The sequence below is a fragment of the Drosophila tropicalis genome, unplaced genomic scaffold, assembly GCF_018151085.1.
Source record: "Drosophila tropicalis isolate 14030-0801.00 unplaced genomic scaffold, ASM1815108v1 contig_878, whole genome shotgun sequence".
NCBI lineage: Eukaryota > Metazoa > Arthropoda > Insecta > Diptera > Drosophilidae > Drosophila > Drosophila tropicalis.
In genome coordinates, this window is record NW_027173374.1 from 3,884,878 (window position 1) to 3,900,400 (window position 15,523).

At 38.5% G+C, this 15,523-nt stretch overlaps 3 protein-coding genes across 5 annotated transcripts in view; 1 reads left to right on the forward strand and 2 right to left on the reverse strand.

Moving 5' to 3' along the window:
- Positions 1–1,415: 1,415 nt before the first annotated feature.
- LOC137584971 (RAC serine/threonine-protein kinase-like) lies at positions 1,416–4,772 on the reverse strand. Of its 3 annotated transcripts, none has more exons than XM_068300585.1 (7): positions 4,638–4,772; positions 3,284–3,944; positions 3,030–3,227; positions 2,552–2,941; positions 2,256–2,489; positions 2,021–2,167; positions 1,416–1,951 (listed from the first exon to the last, which is right to left on the reverse strand). In XM_068300585.1, exons 2-7 carry the CDS (start codon positions 3,824–3,826, stop codon positions 1,868–1,870), a joined length of 1,596 nt encoding a protein of 531 aa, XP_068156686.1. In that variant the 5' UTR covers positions 3,827–3,944; positions 4,638–4,772; the 3' UTR covers positions 1,416–1,867. The 3 variants fall into 3 exon arrangements, with proteins under 3 accessions (XP_068156686.1, XP_068156688.1, XP_068156687.1); XM_068300587.1 differs by having other exon boundaries at positions 4,740–4,755; XM_068300586.1 differs by lacking the exon at positions 4,638–4,772 and adding an exon at positions 4,051–4,551.
- Positions 4,773–6,915: 2,143 nt separating this feature from the next.
- LOC137584157 (RAC serine/threonine-protein kinase-like) lies at positions 6,916–10,020 on the reverse strand. The gene is made up of 6 exons (XM_068299407.1): positions 9,253–10,020; positions 8,989–9,186; positions 8,511–8,900; positions 8,215–8,448; positions 7,984–8,130; positions 6,916–7,918 (listed from the first exon to the last, which is right to left on the reverse strand). Exons 1-6 carry the CDS (start codon positions 9,865–9,867, stop codon positions 7,835–7,837), a joined length of 1,668 nt encoding a protein of 555 aa, XP_068155508.1. The 5' UTR covers positions 9,868–10,020; the 3' UTR covers positions 6,916–7,834.
- Positions 10,021–12,901: 2,881 nt separating this feature from the next.
- The window catches only part of Mhcl (Myosin heavy chain-like), a 28,269-nt gene continuing 25,647 nt past the window's right edge, over positions 12,902–15,523 (forward strand). The window contains exons 1-4 of the mRNA XM_068301990.1: positions 12,902–13,053; positions 13,145–13,635; positions 13,697–14,530; positions 14,592–14,735. Of these exons, the coding sequence (XP_068158091.1) occupies positions 13,171–13,635; positions 13,697–14,530; positions 14,592–14,735 (1,443 nt within the window). The 5' untranslated portion in view covers positions 12,902–13,053; positions 13,145–13,170. The remainder of the gene's footprint in view (positions 13,054–13,144; positions 13,636–13,696; positions 14,531–14,591; positions 14,736–15,523) is intronic.

The following is a 15,523-nucleotide window of genomic DNA, read 5'->3' on the forward strand; positions in this document are numbered from 1 at the left end:
AAAGTATCAAATTTTTTAAGGTCTCAAGTCAATCGGAGATTTAAAGACTGGGTGGCTTCTGTCACGGATGCCTTTTAAACTTAAAGACCTGTATGAAAAAATGAAACCATCAATGATGACGATCAATCGATGCAAATGGTTCTCTAGTTTGGCTAACTGATGGAGCTTCTAAAAACAAAAACTCCCCTTTTTTTTTGAAAAGCTGACTACCGCAATGATTTGGTTAGTAGCTTCTACTTATTCCCAAAGGTTTTATGCATTTCTTATTACCAATATTAGCTTTCTTTTCTACCTAATTCCTGTTTGCCATTTCATTTATAGCCATCATTTGTCGTACTCGTCGTTGACGTCTTTGGCAGCGGCTGCATTGAAAAAAGGGAAAGTACACAATCTCGCACTTTTCCTAGCTAAGACCCATCTCATTCTGTGCCGCTCAATCTCTATCTCTTTCTCCCTCTGTCTCTCTCTGAAAGTGTGATAGGTACTGGAGTATTAGGGCCCAACCCACTTATGTATGTGCAATGTTAGTTTCAGGATAATTATGATTATGCCCAACCCCTTACAAGTTAACAATATAAATTCAATTTGTTTTACTAAATTTCTAGTTTACTTTCGCTCATTTTCAAAATGAAATTAAGTTTTTGTTGCTAAAAATTAATAGCTTTTTGTCACAGATAATGGATATACGGATACACACAGACTATACTAAATGTGTATGTATGTATGTATAACCATTTCAAACGTCTGGCATTGCGACACACATTCTTCCATCCTATGTATGTATATACCTCTCTACCTATATATAACTCTATATGTAAGTATATATATTTCTAGACACTTATGCATGTAGAAAAAGTCCAAGAGTTTCTCCCTCCTCCCCCCTCCTACATTCATATGTATGTATGTGTAAGAGTGCTCAATGGCAGCTGTAGGTGCTCGCTGGTTGGGGGAAAGCGCTGTGGCCTCCAAGATTGCGTTGCAATTAATCATCAGACAAAACGCATTGTTCGCCTTGCTGCTCTCCTCCTCAATACATGTGTGTTTCTCTGTGTTTGTGTGTGTTCCATGGTTGGGGCCTGTCACGCACCTTTGGGGCCGGGACTGAAGCTGGCCTGGAGCTTGGTTGCCTGCTTTTCATGCTCCCGCTCCCGAATAATAAAGTCGGTCATTGGCGCTTGTCCAGTCAGTTTTTCATTGCCTTTTTTAGCTGTAACCTGGCATCGCACATAGTTTTCTTGACCCAATTTGCGAAAATAAAAAATAAAAAAAAAAAAGGAGGTGGTCAAACGCACCTAGAGCAACAGAAAAATAATTTTCAACGGGTTAGACTAATTGTAAGATGGAAAAAATGAATAAAATGCGGATAGCTGGTTCAGCTTTTAAAATGAATCGGCTTTACAGTGGATTGTCCAAAGTTCTTTCAGGAATGGTCAATTTATTGGTTGATATTCTCATATAATGGATTTATTGATAGTCTTTATAAAATTACTGATATTCTAGTTCCTAGTTTATAGAATTTCTATGCATTTTTATTAGTAAACTTTAGCCCAAAATTTATTGATAACCAATGTACTAATTTTAATAACTAGATATTACTTATGCAGATTCTATCTTATATTTTGCTGGACATTTGTCTATTTCCATTCATTTACAAATTCGTTCATTTAACGCTGATATTATCGATATAATAGTTCATCGGTTTTTCCAAAATTATATCTACGCTAAAAACAGTCCAGAGTAACAGGTATAAAGAATGGGATTGAGCCAGTGGGCATTGGTGCATGTTAAACTAAAGGATAAACGTGGAAAAGTAAATTAAACAAAACAAAACCTTGTTAGTTGTTGTTCTTCTGTTAGACTTCTTGTTCTATTGCATCGCTGTGAGACTTGTGGAAGTACTAATGTGCGACGAGCTGCCCAACGTGGATGATATATCTCCGTGATAACTGAACTGTGTACAGGGAAAATAACATTGTTCAATAAAAAGGTTGAAACCGTTAAAGGAATCCAGTTAGCTTACCTGCTTAAATAAAGGCTCCTCGACTATAGAGCCCAACGGTCCACTTGGATCTGGGGGAGTCAGTTCAACACTTTCGCCCGTAAACTCATTATCAAAATATCGCGTATCCGTATCCGAAGTAACCTGAGGCTTAAATGGCGGCGGTATCTGAAAATATAACCGCATTATTAGATACACATTAACCAACTAGAGCCAGTAAGTCCCTAAGGAGAACTATAAACATAAAAGTTCTTACTTTTTTCTGTACTAAATCTGTCCAATTAATACTCGCAAAGAATGGATGTGCTTGTATTTCCTTGACATCATCCTTTCCGCCTCCCAAACGGGCGTTGGGATCTTTGACCAGAAGTCCAGAAAGAAGGCTCTTAGCCTCATCGGAAATATTACGTGGATATCTAACATCTTCGATCAATATCAATGTGAAGAGAACATCATGATCTTGATTACAAAAGGGCAAACGACCGCAAATCTGTGGAATACAACAAAATTCATAGATAAAGTTGCTAATTATAAAGTAGACAATGCACTTACCATTTCGTACATAACAACACCTGTGCCCCACCAATCTACCGCCTGTCCATAATCATTATCATCTAATACTTCCGGCGCTAAATATTCCGGTGTACCGCAAAACGTTCTCGTTGTACGTCCATATGTTATATCCTCTTTACATAAACCAAAATCAGCAACTTTAATGTGACCATCTTTGTCCAGCAAAAGATTTTCAAGTTTTAAGTCACGATATATAATGCCCTGAGAGTGTAAATAGCCAAGAGCGGATATTATCTCCGCACCATAGAAACGGGTACGCTCCTCGGTAAAGATGCGTTCATGGCTCAAATGCCAAAACAATTCGCCTCCGTTCACGTATTGCATGACAAAACAAAGGCGATCGTTTGTTTGAAATGAATATTTAAGAGACTGCAGGACCACATATAAAGAGAGTTCGAAAACCGTTAATTAGAGATGTGAACAGGGGTATACATATATACTAGAGGTATACACTTACGATAAGGAACGGATGATTTGTTGATTTAAGCACACGACTTTCTGTTAAAGTATGCGCCACTTCATCCTTCTGTATGATAACCTCCTTTTTGAGAATTTTAATTGCGTATAATTTGGCTGTGGATTTCTCACGACACAGGATAACCTTGCCAAACGCGCCTTTACCCAGCACCTTGAGGAACTCGAAGTTTTCCAGGGTCTGTATAAAATATATACTTTATAAATTTGAATCAACTGATGTAAGGATGCACTTACCACTTTTTTGACGCCGCTACTGTGCCGTCTTGTGCCCTGGACAGAGAATTGTTCGGACAGTTCATCCTCGGCTATGCCAGCCATATCGACATTGGTCATATCTGTTTGTAGAGATGGCGTCATGGCCGTCTCTCCCATTTCACTTAGACGACTGGCCACATTGCGTATGGCCTCGGTCCATTGTTGGCGCTCCAGCTCGGTGTCCACTGCGAACGTTCGCTCAATCACTGTGGTCCATTGCAGGCCACGTATGATAAATGTGAACGGCTTAGGCCGATCCACTGTCATGATCTGGCATCCACGTACTGTGAAATTGTTTAGCAGCTGCTCCGATTGTATGGGACTGGCCCTATCTGGGGGCCTGCTACGGTAACCCATTAGAGTACCATCGGCGCGCAGGATAAAGTAACGTTGGCGCCATGTCTTAATGTGTTCGCCACGTTTATGAAGCCAACCCTCCTTCACAATCTGGAAGAAATCGCTGGTATTACAGCTGCTTTCCCGGTTGCTGGTTGGGTTCCGGAATGATTGACTCCTCGACATGTTGGTGTAAATGTCGACGTTTTAGAAATGATGTTATTATCAGTTAGTCGTAGGCTCTATAGGGTAAGCGGTAGGTTATTCTTGATAAGATTTTTTTCAACGGAAATATGAAAAAGTTCTGAAAAATAAGAAGCAAAACAGATACACAGTTAATTACACCAATTAATCCTGTAGAATTAAGACGGAATATCTAGCTCTGGCCTTCTTCCGCACAGTCCGCTTACATCAAATGCTCATCTCCAATGCAAGTGCGCAGTTTAAACACATTTTCTTTTTGTTGCAGTTTAGTTATGTAGTTTGTTGTTGTTGATGACAAGTTCTCAATTGTTGTTATTGCTATTGTCGTTGTTGTTTTTGGCGCTTGCGTCAGCGTCGGCTAGCTGCATCGCAAAAAATTGGATCGTAAAAATATCCACGGCATTTCCGTTTTTTTCCCCCAAAGGGCCCACCAACAACCCTTCTCTTTTCACCATTGTGTCTCGGTTTCCCACTGGGTCAGACCCCCTCTCAGTTAGTCATTGGCCTACACCCAGGTCTCTCTGTGTGTGTTTGTTAATGTCGGCGCCATATAATTGTAGTATTGCTATTGCATTTACCGCGAAATTATGTATATGAAAACAAGACTTTTAGAAACTTTAACTAGTTGCAAGTTCTTTAATGCGTTGCCAAACTGTTGGGTTCTCCGATTTGGTTCAGAATCATTTAATATGTATTCAAACATATATGTAAATGATTGAAATGTTTTTCAATGACTTAATAATGTTCATAATACCTCAAGGCTTAAGGTAAGCCAAAGTTTTTAATTTCTTACTTTCGAAATAGTTCACGAAACAACAAAAAGAAAAAAATCTTAAACATTTAATGAACTACAACACTGTATGTTTTTGAAATATTACAATTATACTGAACATACAATTTTTTACACGTCAGCGCTGTTTGACGTGGAGTTGTTGACTGATTCTTGTTAAGCAAATGTCTGTATATGTGGTCAGTATTAGTTTTGTGTAGAGTTAAGTCGTCTGGCAGTCGGAAACGCTTTGCTTTTTAGCCATAATGTTTTTTAGTTTTCGAAATTTTCGGTGAGTTTTTAGAAAGTAACCATATTAAAGGGTTGTCAATTAGATTCTGATGATTCAATCACCATGATTAACGATAATGGGATCTAGATAGTTTTACTGAATAATATTTATACCCGTTGCCCAATTGGATTTTCGTGTAATTCAGCATTTTGTTTGTGTATTTTTATTATAATCATTTTTTGTCACTGTATATAATAAACTTGGTTTTTCTATGCATTTATATAATTTCTATGCATGTTGGTTGGTAGGCGTAAGCGCGTATAAATTAATCATAATCAATGTATATATATATATATATAAGATATATATATATATTCGTATATATTTGCAGTTACTGTTACTTATGCAGATCGTATATTATCTACATGTGTTGCTGCTCAATTGTCGTTTTCAATTAATTTACAAATCAGCTTATTTATTATTGGTATTATCATTATAATTATTCATAGTTTTTCCTATCCAAAATTACATCTACAGTATTTCTTTATTTCGGATTTATTTTCTGTTCATTCTCTCTCTCTCTTTCTGCTCTTTCCCTATACAAAAAACAACACTTTAAACTTTGACATTTAATGTATATATATGAATATATATATAGACAAGTTTAGAGTCATCTCCTTAGAACACATTGTAGTTTGCAGTACAAGATGTGGGTGAAAAAAAAAACACACATATATCATATATCATTATTTTTTCACAGTATACAAAAATAAATTTGAGTTGGTTACAAGGATGGGAAAGGGAGTCAGGGAGGGAGCAGGTGCAAGGACAGGGGCAAAATGTAATTATGCAGCTAATTCTCTTCTTTCGATATCGCTCTCCCTTTCGCTAACTTTTCACATATGTATGTATGTATGTATTATGTGTTTGTCATTGTAATCTTCATATATATATGAATGTATGTATACATATGTGTATAATAGACATATGTATATATGTTTATATATATACAAAAGCTTGCCGTTATTACGGACATTGGCAGATTTCGGTTTGATTGTTTTTGGTCAGCTAGATATATATATATATATATACTTTATATGCATATATAAATATCTGTCGTCTCGTCTGTAACTGAAAGGCATTTGTTTACAAAAATCAATGGAAAACCAAGCCAAATAAGGTTGTTTTCATAAGCCACGCTTATAAAATTTTCACTATGTATTGCTTGATCGGTCTGAGTTTGATATTGGCTATCTATATGTCTACACACACAAACACACACACACACAACCAAAGACTACAAGATCCACATCAAGCTCTCTAATATATTAGAGTTTATCGTAAATATTCAGTTATAGATTCAATATCGTTTTCCAAGTCTTATGTTGTATGTGTTATGTGCCGCGTGTAAATCCGAACTGAATTAATCTGATCTAGTTGATTAAACTCTTAGTATCTCAAAAACATGTACATCCTTATCTGTGTTTTGTTGTTGCATTCAAGCCCAATAAAATAATATTTCTTATTTTGCCAAGCACATATTTAGATGCATTTTGAAATGAGGATTTGGGGTAAGGAAGTAGGTAGTTTTTTTTTTGTTAGTTTCTTTCACATTATCTTTTAGAGAGATTTTACTATTTATTTAGCAAGTCATTTAATTTGAAATGCCCGAACATGTTTTTTACTTTATTTTATAAATTTTATATACAATTAAGGGTTTTTTTTTTGTCGAATTTGTAGTAATGTTTTGCGCATATAAAAATATCAAAATGTTGTCCTTGGTTTTTTGTTTTTTTTGTTTTTGTATATATAATATAATATGTATTCCCTTTGGAACTATCTGTTGTAAGTCGGTTTACTTTCCTGATTTGCTAAGTATACAGAAACTTGTTAATGCAATTGCAATGCCAAAGACTAAATGACAAAGAGTTTAATCTTAATGATTCTAAAATTGGTTTTTTTTTTTTGTCTGTTTTTGTTTTTTTTTTTTTTTTTTTTTTTTTTTGTGTATGAAAGGTTAAACCTTTTAATTTTTTTTCTTTTTGTTTATGTAAATTCAATATGAAGAAATTCCGTTTACATGACACAAATTTTTATTTTTCATATATAAAATATGTACAAATATTTTGTGTATAAAATAAATTTCAATTAAAGAAAATAGGCAGCAAATTTTAAAAATTGTATGCTAATTTCTTTTTGTTTTGCGCCACTTGTTTAACTTATTTATGTTTGTTGTTGTGGTTTCATTTCTATCAATTAATAGTTTCTCTGCTGTTTATGTGTTGTCGTTTATCGTTTTCTTTCATAAAGCACAGCATATTAGAGGCAATGTTTCTCAACTGTTTTCTTTTCTTGTCGTTTCTCTCTACTTTCTTTGGAGCATAGATAATGTCTGAGTGTGTGTATTTTCTATATTTCGATTTGTTGCTGCTCAGTTAATTCAACTTGATGTGCCCTATATGCTACGTGTGGGTGTGAGTGTCGGAGTTTGTGTGGGTGTGTGTTTGCTTAATCAATATTTTACTTGATTTAAAAATTAACTAAATCTTGTTTATACTTAAAAATTGTATATATTTAGATTTATGTTTAAATGTATATGTATTATCATATGTAGTATTTTGTTAGCTGTTTCATTTTATCGTTTTATTTTGTTTTTCAACTGCCCGTTGTTGTTGTTTCTTTCTTTTTTAAATATATTGTTTTTATGTATGAAAAATAAGTTACTATTATTTGAAGTTTTCTTCGTTATTATTGTGGTATAAACTTAGCAAGTATAAAAAAGTATTATTATTTATATTAATTGTTTCCATTTCAATATATAGTTCATAGTTATAGGTTTATAGTTATATAGTATGTAAGGGAGGGGCTTGGGCTGGTGGTGATGAAACTGGACATGATGCGTATGTGCATGTTAAACTAAAACGGGGGAAAAGTAAATTAAACAAAACAAAAACTCGTTAGTTGTTGTTCTTTTGTTAGACTTCTTGTTCTATTGCATCGATGTGAGACTTGTGGAAGTACTAATGTGCGACGAGGTGCCCAACGTGGAGGCCATATCTCCCTGATAGCTGAACTGTGGGTGCGAAAGGTAACATTGATTTAGTCAGGGATTCACAATGTTTGATTGAAAAAGCATACCTGCGGAAATAGCGGTTCTTCGGCTATAGATCCTAGCGGTCCAGTAGGATCCGGTGGAGTCAGTTCAACACTTTCGCCCGTGAACTCATTATCAAAATAACGCGTATCCGTATCCGATGTAACCTGAGGCTTAAATGGCGGCGGTATCTGAAAATATAACCGCATTATTAGATACACATTAACAATTCTAGGGATTTGATAAAATTACACTAAAAATATAGAAGTTCTTACTTTTTTCTGTACTAAATCTGTCCAATTAATACTCGCAAAGAATGGATGCGCTTGTATTTCCCTGACATCATCCTGTCCGCCTCCCAAACGGGCGTTGGGATCCTTGGCCAGCAGACCCGCCAGCAGACTTTTAGCCTCATCGGAAATATTGCGTGGATATCTAACATCTTCGATCAATATCAATGTGAAGAGAACATCATGGTCTCTATTATAGAAGGGCAAACGGCCGCAAATCTATGGAATACAACAAGATTGATATTTATAGTTGCTAATTATAAAGTAGACAATGCACTTACCATTTCGTACATAACAACACCTGTGCCCCACCAATCTACCGCCTGTCCATAATCATTATCATCTAATACTTCCGGCGCTAAATATTCCGGTGTACCGCAAAACGTTCTCGTTGTACGTCCATATGTTATATCCTCTTTACATAAACCAAAATCAGCAACTTTAATGTGACCATCTTTGTCCAGCAAAAGATTTTCAAGTTTTAAGTCACGATATATAATGCCCTGAGAGTGTAAATAGCCAAGAGCGGATATTATCTCCGCACCATAGAAACGGGTACGCTCCTCGGTAAAGATGCGTTCATGGCTCAAATGCCAAAACAATTCGCCTCCGTTCACGTATTGCATGACAAAACAAAGGCGATCGTTTGTTTGAAATGAATATTTAAGAGACTGCAGGACCACATATAAAGAGAGTTCGAAAACCGTTAATTAGAGATGTGAACAGGGGTATACATATATACTAGAGGTATACACTTACGATAAGGAACGGATGATTTGTTGATTTAAGCACACGACTTTCTGTTAAAGTATGCGCCACTTCATCCTTCTGTATGATAACCTCCTTTTTGAGAATTTTAATTGCGTATAATTTGGCTGTGGATTTCTCACGACACAGAATAACCTTGCCAAACGTGCCTTTACCCAGCACCTTGAGGAACTCAAAGTTTTCCAGAGTCTGTGTTAAATATACAGATCAGTTATTCAAAATATCATAAGATTTTGTGTGAAAGCATGTACTTACCACTTTCTTCACGCCGCTGCTGTTGCGTTTTGTGCCCTGAACAGAGAATTGTTCGGAGAGCTCATCCTCGGCTATGCCAGCCATATCCACATCAGCCATATCAGTTTGTACGGATGGCGTCATGGCCGTCTCTCCCATTTCGCTTAAACGACTGGCCACATTGCGTATGGCCTCGGTCCATTGCTGGCGCTCCAGCTCGGTGTCTACTGCGAACGTTCGCTCAATCACTGTGGTCCATTGCAGGCCACGTATGATAAATGTGAACGGCTTGGGCCGATCCACTGTCATGATCTGGCATCCACGTACTGTGAAATTGTTTAGCAGCTGCTCCGATTGTGTGGGAGTGGCCCTATCTGGGGGCCTGCTACGGTAACCCATTAGAGTACCATCGGCGCGCAGGATAAAGTAACGTTGGCGCCATGTCTTAATGTGTTCGCCACGTTTCTGGAGCCAACCCTCCTTTACGATCTGTGGGAAGGCTCCAAACGTACGATCAATACTCAATGACGCACTGGCAGTGCTGCAACCTGTTGTGCTGGTGCTGGTATTATAGTTGCTGCTGCTGCTGCCCGCGCTGCTGCTGCTTGGGTTACCGAATGGTGCATTCATAGACATGTTCTTGTGGTTGTCGATGTGTGTTTTAGAAACAATATTGTTGTCGTTTAGTCCTAGCCCAGCTCTCAATGCGGGACTACCACTATGATTGTTGTTGGAAAGATTCAAGACTAACGGCTGCTGTCCACTTGTGGTTAATGGTGCTGCTGATGTCGATGAGGCAGATCCTGTTGCAGCAGCGCTTGCGCTGGCGGCAACCACGGTTGATCGCCTCTGTAGGGCAAAGGGTAAGTAATTCGTGATGAGGCTGTTTTTAACGCCTTGGCCAAGTAAGAATGTTTGGGTAAATTCTGTGAATAAATGAGGAAGCAAAATTAATAATTTATCAATTTATAAATGGTCAGATTTAGGACTTTCTTCCTGCCTGCTAATCCTTTCGCATCAATTTATCATCACTAAGTCAAGTGCGTAGTTTAGGCGGATTTTGTTGCATTTTAGTTGATTATAGATATTTTGCATGTTTATGACAAGTTCTCAATTGTTGTTGTTGTTGTTTTTGGCGCTTGCGTCAGCAGAGCTAGCTGCTGCACAAAAAAAATGGATCGTAAAATTATCTACGGCATTTCCGTTTTTCCCCAAAAGGGCCCACCACCCAGCTCTAGTTTTCCCCCTCCTTTCGACCATTGTATCTCTCTCTCTGCCGTTCTGTGTCACTCCCTCTCAGTTAGTCATTGGCCCACATGCAGATGTTTGTATGTGTGAGTCTGTCGTAGGCGCCAGCAATTTGCTGTAGCTGTTGTTGTTGTATTTGGCTTGAAACGAATTCCCCGCCATGTTACGCAGCCGAAGCGAAGGCGATACGAGTACATACATACATAGATGTATATGCACATATACATATGTACAGCTACATACATATGTATGTATGGTTGTAAAATTTGCGATTGCATTTACCGCGAAATTAAATCAAAACAAGTCGTTCATGAACTTATACGTGTGCAAGTGTATGTATGTATGTACATATGTTGGCATAAAGTGCGAAAGTGATGGATATAGATAAAGCATATTCGTTTACAATTTGCAAAAAAAAAAAAAACACACACACAAAAAAATGTCAAATCAACTTGGGAGACAAAACGAATGGATGGCCTGCTGCTGCTGCCGCTTCTGCCTCTGCCGGCTGTACAAATTTTGCTATCTAAAACTGTAAACAAATGTACATACATAAAATAAAATCGACAAAATACACACACATACACGCATTCACTACATTGCATTGCAAAATACGAGGCCAGACAGAGGAAGGATGGTTAAGACAGGGGGCGGGCAGCGCAATGATCAAGCAGCGCAACATGTCTAGACACAGACACTTACATATACATTTACAGTTATCAAAGGCCATGACTGTTTATTGGAATTTGGCATAAAATTGCTTCTCTTGCTCCTACCACACACCCTCTTCTCATCGGAATACATATGTATGTACATTCATATATGTATCTGTATTTTAAATTTACCCACCTATTTGGTCAAAAGAACAGACTTTTGTTTTTCACTTTTTTGCTTTTCTTTTTTATTTGTTTTTTCTTTTCCTGCGTTCCGTGAGAGTGAGTGAGACAGCGTAAGACTGCGACTGACGGTGACGTCCAGACACCAGCGACGGAAACGACAGTGCGGGCAGGGGCAGCAATGAAAATTTTAGTTTTAACTATATCACCCGACTTTTTATTTGTTTGAAACACGTTGTTGTTGATAAAAGTATATGATGCTCCGTGCTTGCAACACACATTTGTTGCAGTTTATATTTTCATAGACACACACATATAAAATTTTCCTGCTCTGTAACTCTGTCTGTCTCTCTCTGTTTTTATCAACACTTTTTTTCACTTTTTTTACTCGCGAACTCGCCGTAAATTTTTGAACTCTCGCCGTAAATTCTTTCGCTCTCGCCGTAAATTTTTGCCCTCTCGCCGCAACCACATCGAACATGTTCGAAAATTACTCGCGAACTCGAACATGTTCGCGCGTTTACTCAAATGTTCGAGCGGTTTACTCACGCGTTTTAAATCGCGTGAGTAAAACGCTCGAACATGTTCGAGTTTGATAGTAAATGTTCGAGCGTTTTACTCATTCGAACATGTTCGAGCGGTTTACTCACGCGTTTTTGAAACGCGCGCGTTTTTCTCACGCGTTTTTGTATTGCGCGCGTTTCACTAACGCGTTTTTTATTTTTCTCCAAGTCTGGCAACGCCGAATGCATTCTGGCAACACTTAATCGCCGATAACCGATAAACGCAATGTTTTTTTTAGTAGTGATGTGAGTTTAAATGATGTATTTGTGTATCGATGGGCTTTCTCATCACTATTCTCCAGCTCTTGCCGTTCGCTTTCTTTTTTTGTTTGTTGTCTTATAATTCGAAAAATTCGTTGAAATTGTTTGCTGATCGGATCTTGAATTGATTAATGTGATTATGAGGCAAGTGTTTCAAAAAGTGCATAATAAAGGAAAATCAATTAAGTGCATAAATAAAACATTAAAACTTTGCATGTAGTACATTCAATACCAATGTAAAACCCATCTGTGTCTTCGTGTGGGTGTGTGAGAGTGCATATACATATGTATGTATGTACATAAGTGCGTGCGTGTGTGAAAACAAAACAAAGTCAGCGACATGAAAAAGAAAGCGCATAATTGAATAAATAATAACAAATACGAGGCCACAATGACAAAAGCAAAGCTTGACATCAAAAGCAGAATCGGCAAGAAAGGCAAAAGAAATGTGACGAATTATGCATACCAGACGTATTGTTTATGTGATTTTGCAAATATGCCACACACACACACACACATTTGCTTGCACATGAACACATACAAATGTGGAAAGATAACTGTTGTTGTGCGGGCGGGTACGAGTGCATTGCTCGCAGGGTTTCTCTGCAGAACGAGTGTGGTTGAACAGTGGGACAAGTGACAATAAAATCGTGATTATAATAAAATCAAAATATTGTGAATCCAAGAAAATAGGTTTAACATTAGTAAAGTTAAATATGAGTACACAATTTGCAATGCAATGCAAAGCGATTCGATTTAATTTTCAAAAACTTAGTGTTGCGACACAGTGCGCAAAACAAAGACGCTGATTGGATGGGTAGAGTGGGGGTGGTAAGGCCGGGTACATAGCAAAAACAGAAGAGGAAGAAAAGTAAAAGAAAACGCAAATCGAATTAGTGCAGACTAACGAAAAGGTGCAGAATCTGTTTGGGGCACGCCCTTGAACTTTGCAGGTCATTAAATTTAACTAACCCTGTGTCTCATCCCATTTCTTCCCTCTTGCAGTTAGCATATAAGGAGACACACTCAAAATGTTTAACTTTATGAAAAAAAGCGCCGGCGATGAAGACAAGGAGCGACGGAAACGTGAAAAGAAAATGCGCAAAGAGGCTAAAGGTGGTATCAGTGGAGTCGGAGGTGGAGGCATTGGTGGAGTCACTGGCAGCATGAGTACAGATGAACTCCTTCGTCTGGATGAAGTTCGCCGCTCTCTAAAGATTCGCGGCCGACGAAAGGAGAAGGAAAAGCTGCCCAGCGGTATTACAGCTGATTATAGTGCCGATTTCTTCGCGGCTCTGAATGCTGATAGCCCTGCAGCGGGCGGAGGCGGAGCAGCCAATGCTGGAAACGGCAACGGCCCCGAACTGGACCGTGGCAATGAAGAGATTGTAGCATCTGTGATGACTCACATTGAGAGTCGGACATCAACAAATGGCTCCGGTATTAATGTGAACTACAGCGAGCTCACACATTCCCTAATGGCAGGAGGCTTAAAGGTGAGCAAAATAAAAAAACGGGCTTCCCTGAAAGGCCGACTAAAGGAAATTTTTTTTACAGAACCGTTTTCTGCCACCAGTTCCTCCAAAGCCGCCCAAGCGGGGCATTTTAAAGGGTTCCCGCAGCAATATGAGTAATGTCCACGAAGAGATTACCTTTACGGGCAGCGGCGGTGGAGGAGGAGGAGGAGCTGGTACCCCCGAAATGCTTATGCGTAATACCATACAAAACGAGCTCCTCTACGAGGCGTCGTCTCGCGGGGCTGCTGGTTCAATTGGTTCGAATTCCAGTCAACATGGCACCTCCTTCACTTCGGTGGAAAGTTTGCGCAGCGGAGATGGCGATCAACCGGGACAACAGCGTGCCATGACATTACCAGCAAATGCCCGTTATGGCCCCACGCCAGCATCTACTGGCGGTCACACCTCTCATTTACATGTCCTGACATCGCCATCACCAAGTGCAGACAGTCTCACAGATACAACAAACTCATCGTTTGCCACGCCACCGTTCTCTTTAAGTCCTATCGGTGAATCTCAAGGAATTTATCGCTGGGCAAGAGTTCATGAGTTTTCTGATGTGGATTTGCCTTTGCCTCCGGTTCAGCTGGTTCAGTTGCCTCCACCTAGACAATTGGTCATCAGACGGCAGAAGTCACCACGCCAGGACTTTGGTTTCAGTCTTCGCAAGGCCATTTGCCTGGATCGCAGCGAATCGCTCACGTCGCCCATTTTTAGGCCGGTTATCTTTGCCGAGCCAGGTGCTGGAGGCGGCGCCACAGGTCTCTTGCCCGGCGATCGTCTGATCAAAGTGAATGGCACTCCAGTTGGTGAACTGTCCCGGGAAATAATCATCGAAATGATCAGGAATAGCGGTGATGCTGTCACCGTTGAGGTAAGATAATCCCATCAAAAAGTTCCTTAAACTGTTTTCTAAAAATCTTTTCCATCTTTAGGTACAACCAGTTGCAGAGCTAGTAGAGCTAAGCAAACGTTGCATGGCGCCCAGCACAGCCACCGTTGAGGAGATCGATCATTCCATTACTAATGGCAATTGCAATACGTTACGACGCAGTGCCAGCAAACGCTTTAAACGTCAGGTAAGTTAGTGCCCGCGACAATCGATTAGCGATTAGTCAGCGCATATGTCATATGTATGTACATTTATCTTTCCAATATCATAATTAATGGAAAAACATCTACCTCAAAGTGAATAAGAAAATCTGCCAGTCATTAAGCTAAGAGGACTAACCTTTGTCTATGTTAGTTAATTCGATACAGAAGTTTTTGTTTTTTTTTAACTGCAGTTCTGTTATTACACATGAAAGCCAATTCATAAACATAAACTTTAATTAATACCTATTAAAGTTACTATTATTTTATACTTTAACACTTTCTTTAAAAAGTTAATAGTCACAGTTGATTTTGTTCAATTATTTGATAGAATTCTTAATGAGCGTTTTATTGAAGTATAAAGAATATAAATTCCTAACTATGTTAGATACATTTATGTATATATATATGTGTGTATAGTATATAAACCGATCCTTATTGAAGAGTGTTTGATATTCGCCTATTGCGTTCTAATCCCAGCCTATTGCATTCTTTGGGCTAATATTTATTGACTTGTTGACTATGCTAGAAACGTGTTTGACATTTTTTTTGCTGTTTATTTAGCTAGCTCAGCTTGGTTAAGTACTGCGGTCTGGCCTGGCCCTTTTTTCGCTATTGATGTGTTTTTTTAATGCTTGCCATTTGGGTGGGTCGACCATATTACTCACTTCATTCATACAACTTAGATAAAAATAAGCCAAGGAAAAAGGGGGAAAAACAAAATGAAAAGAAAGGCTAAATGTTCCTAGTGCCGACTTTTTAATACACTTACAAA

What these genes read in the sequence shown, in the direction of transcription:
- LOC137584971 (XM_068300585.1), bottom strand. Translation starts at nt 3,826, where the DNA reads ATGTCGAGGAGTCAATCATTCCGGAACCCAACCAGCAACCGGGAAAGC. An exon ending in GTAGCGGCGTCAAAAAAGTG is followed by an intron (nt 3,228 to 3,283) that starts GTAAGTGCATCC and finishes TATTTTATACAG; the next exon opens with ACCCTGGAAAACTTCGAGTT. An exon ending in AGGAGCCTTTATTTAAGCAG is followed by an intron (nt 1,952 to 2,020) that starts GTAAGCTAACTG and finishes CCCTGTACACAG; the next exon opens with TTCAGTTATCACGGAGATAT.
- LOC137584157 (XM_068299407.1), bottom strand. Translation starts at nt 9,867, where the DNA reads ATGTCTATGAATGCACCATTCGGTAACCCAAGCAGCAGCAGCGCGGGC. An exon ending in GTGTTGTTATGTACGAAATG is followed by an intron (nt 8,449 to 8,510) that starts GTAAGTGCATTG and finishes TGTATTCCATAG; the next exon opens with ATTTGCGGCCGTTTGCCCTT. An exon ending in AAGAACCGCTATTTCCGCAG is followed by an intron (nt 7,919 to 7,983) that starts GTATGCTTTTTC and finishes TCGCACCCACAG; the next exon opens with TTCAGCTATCAGGGAGATAT.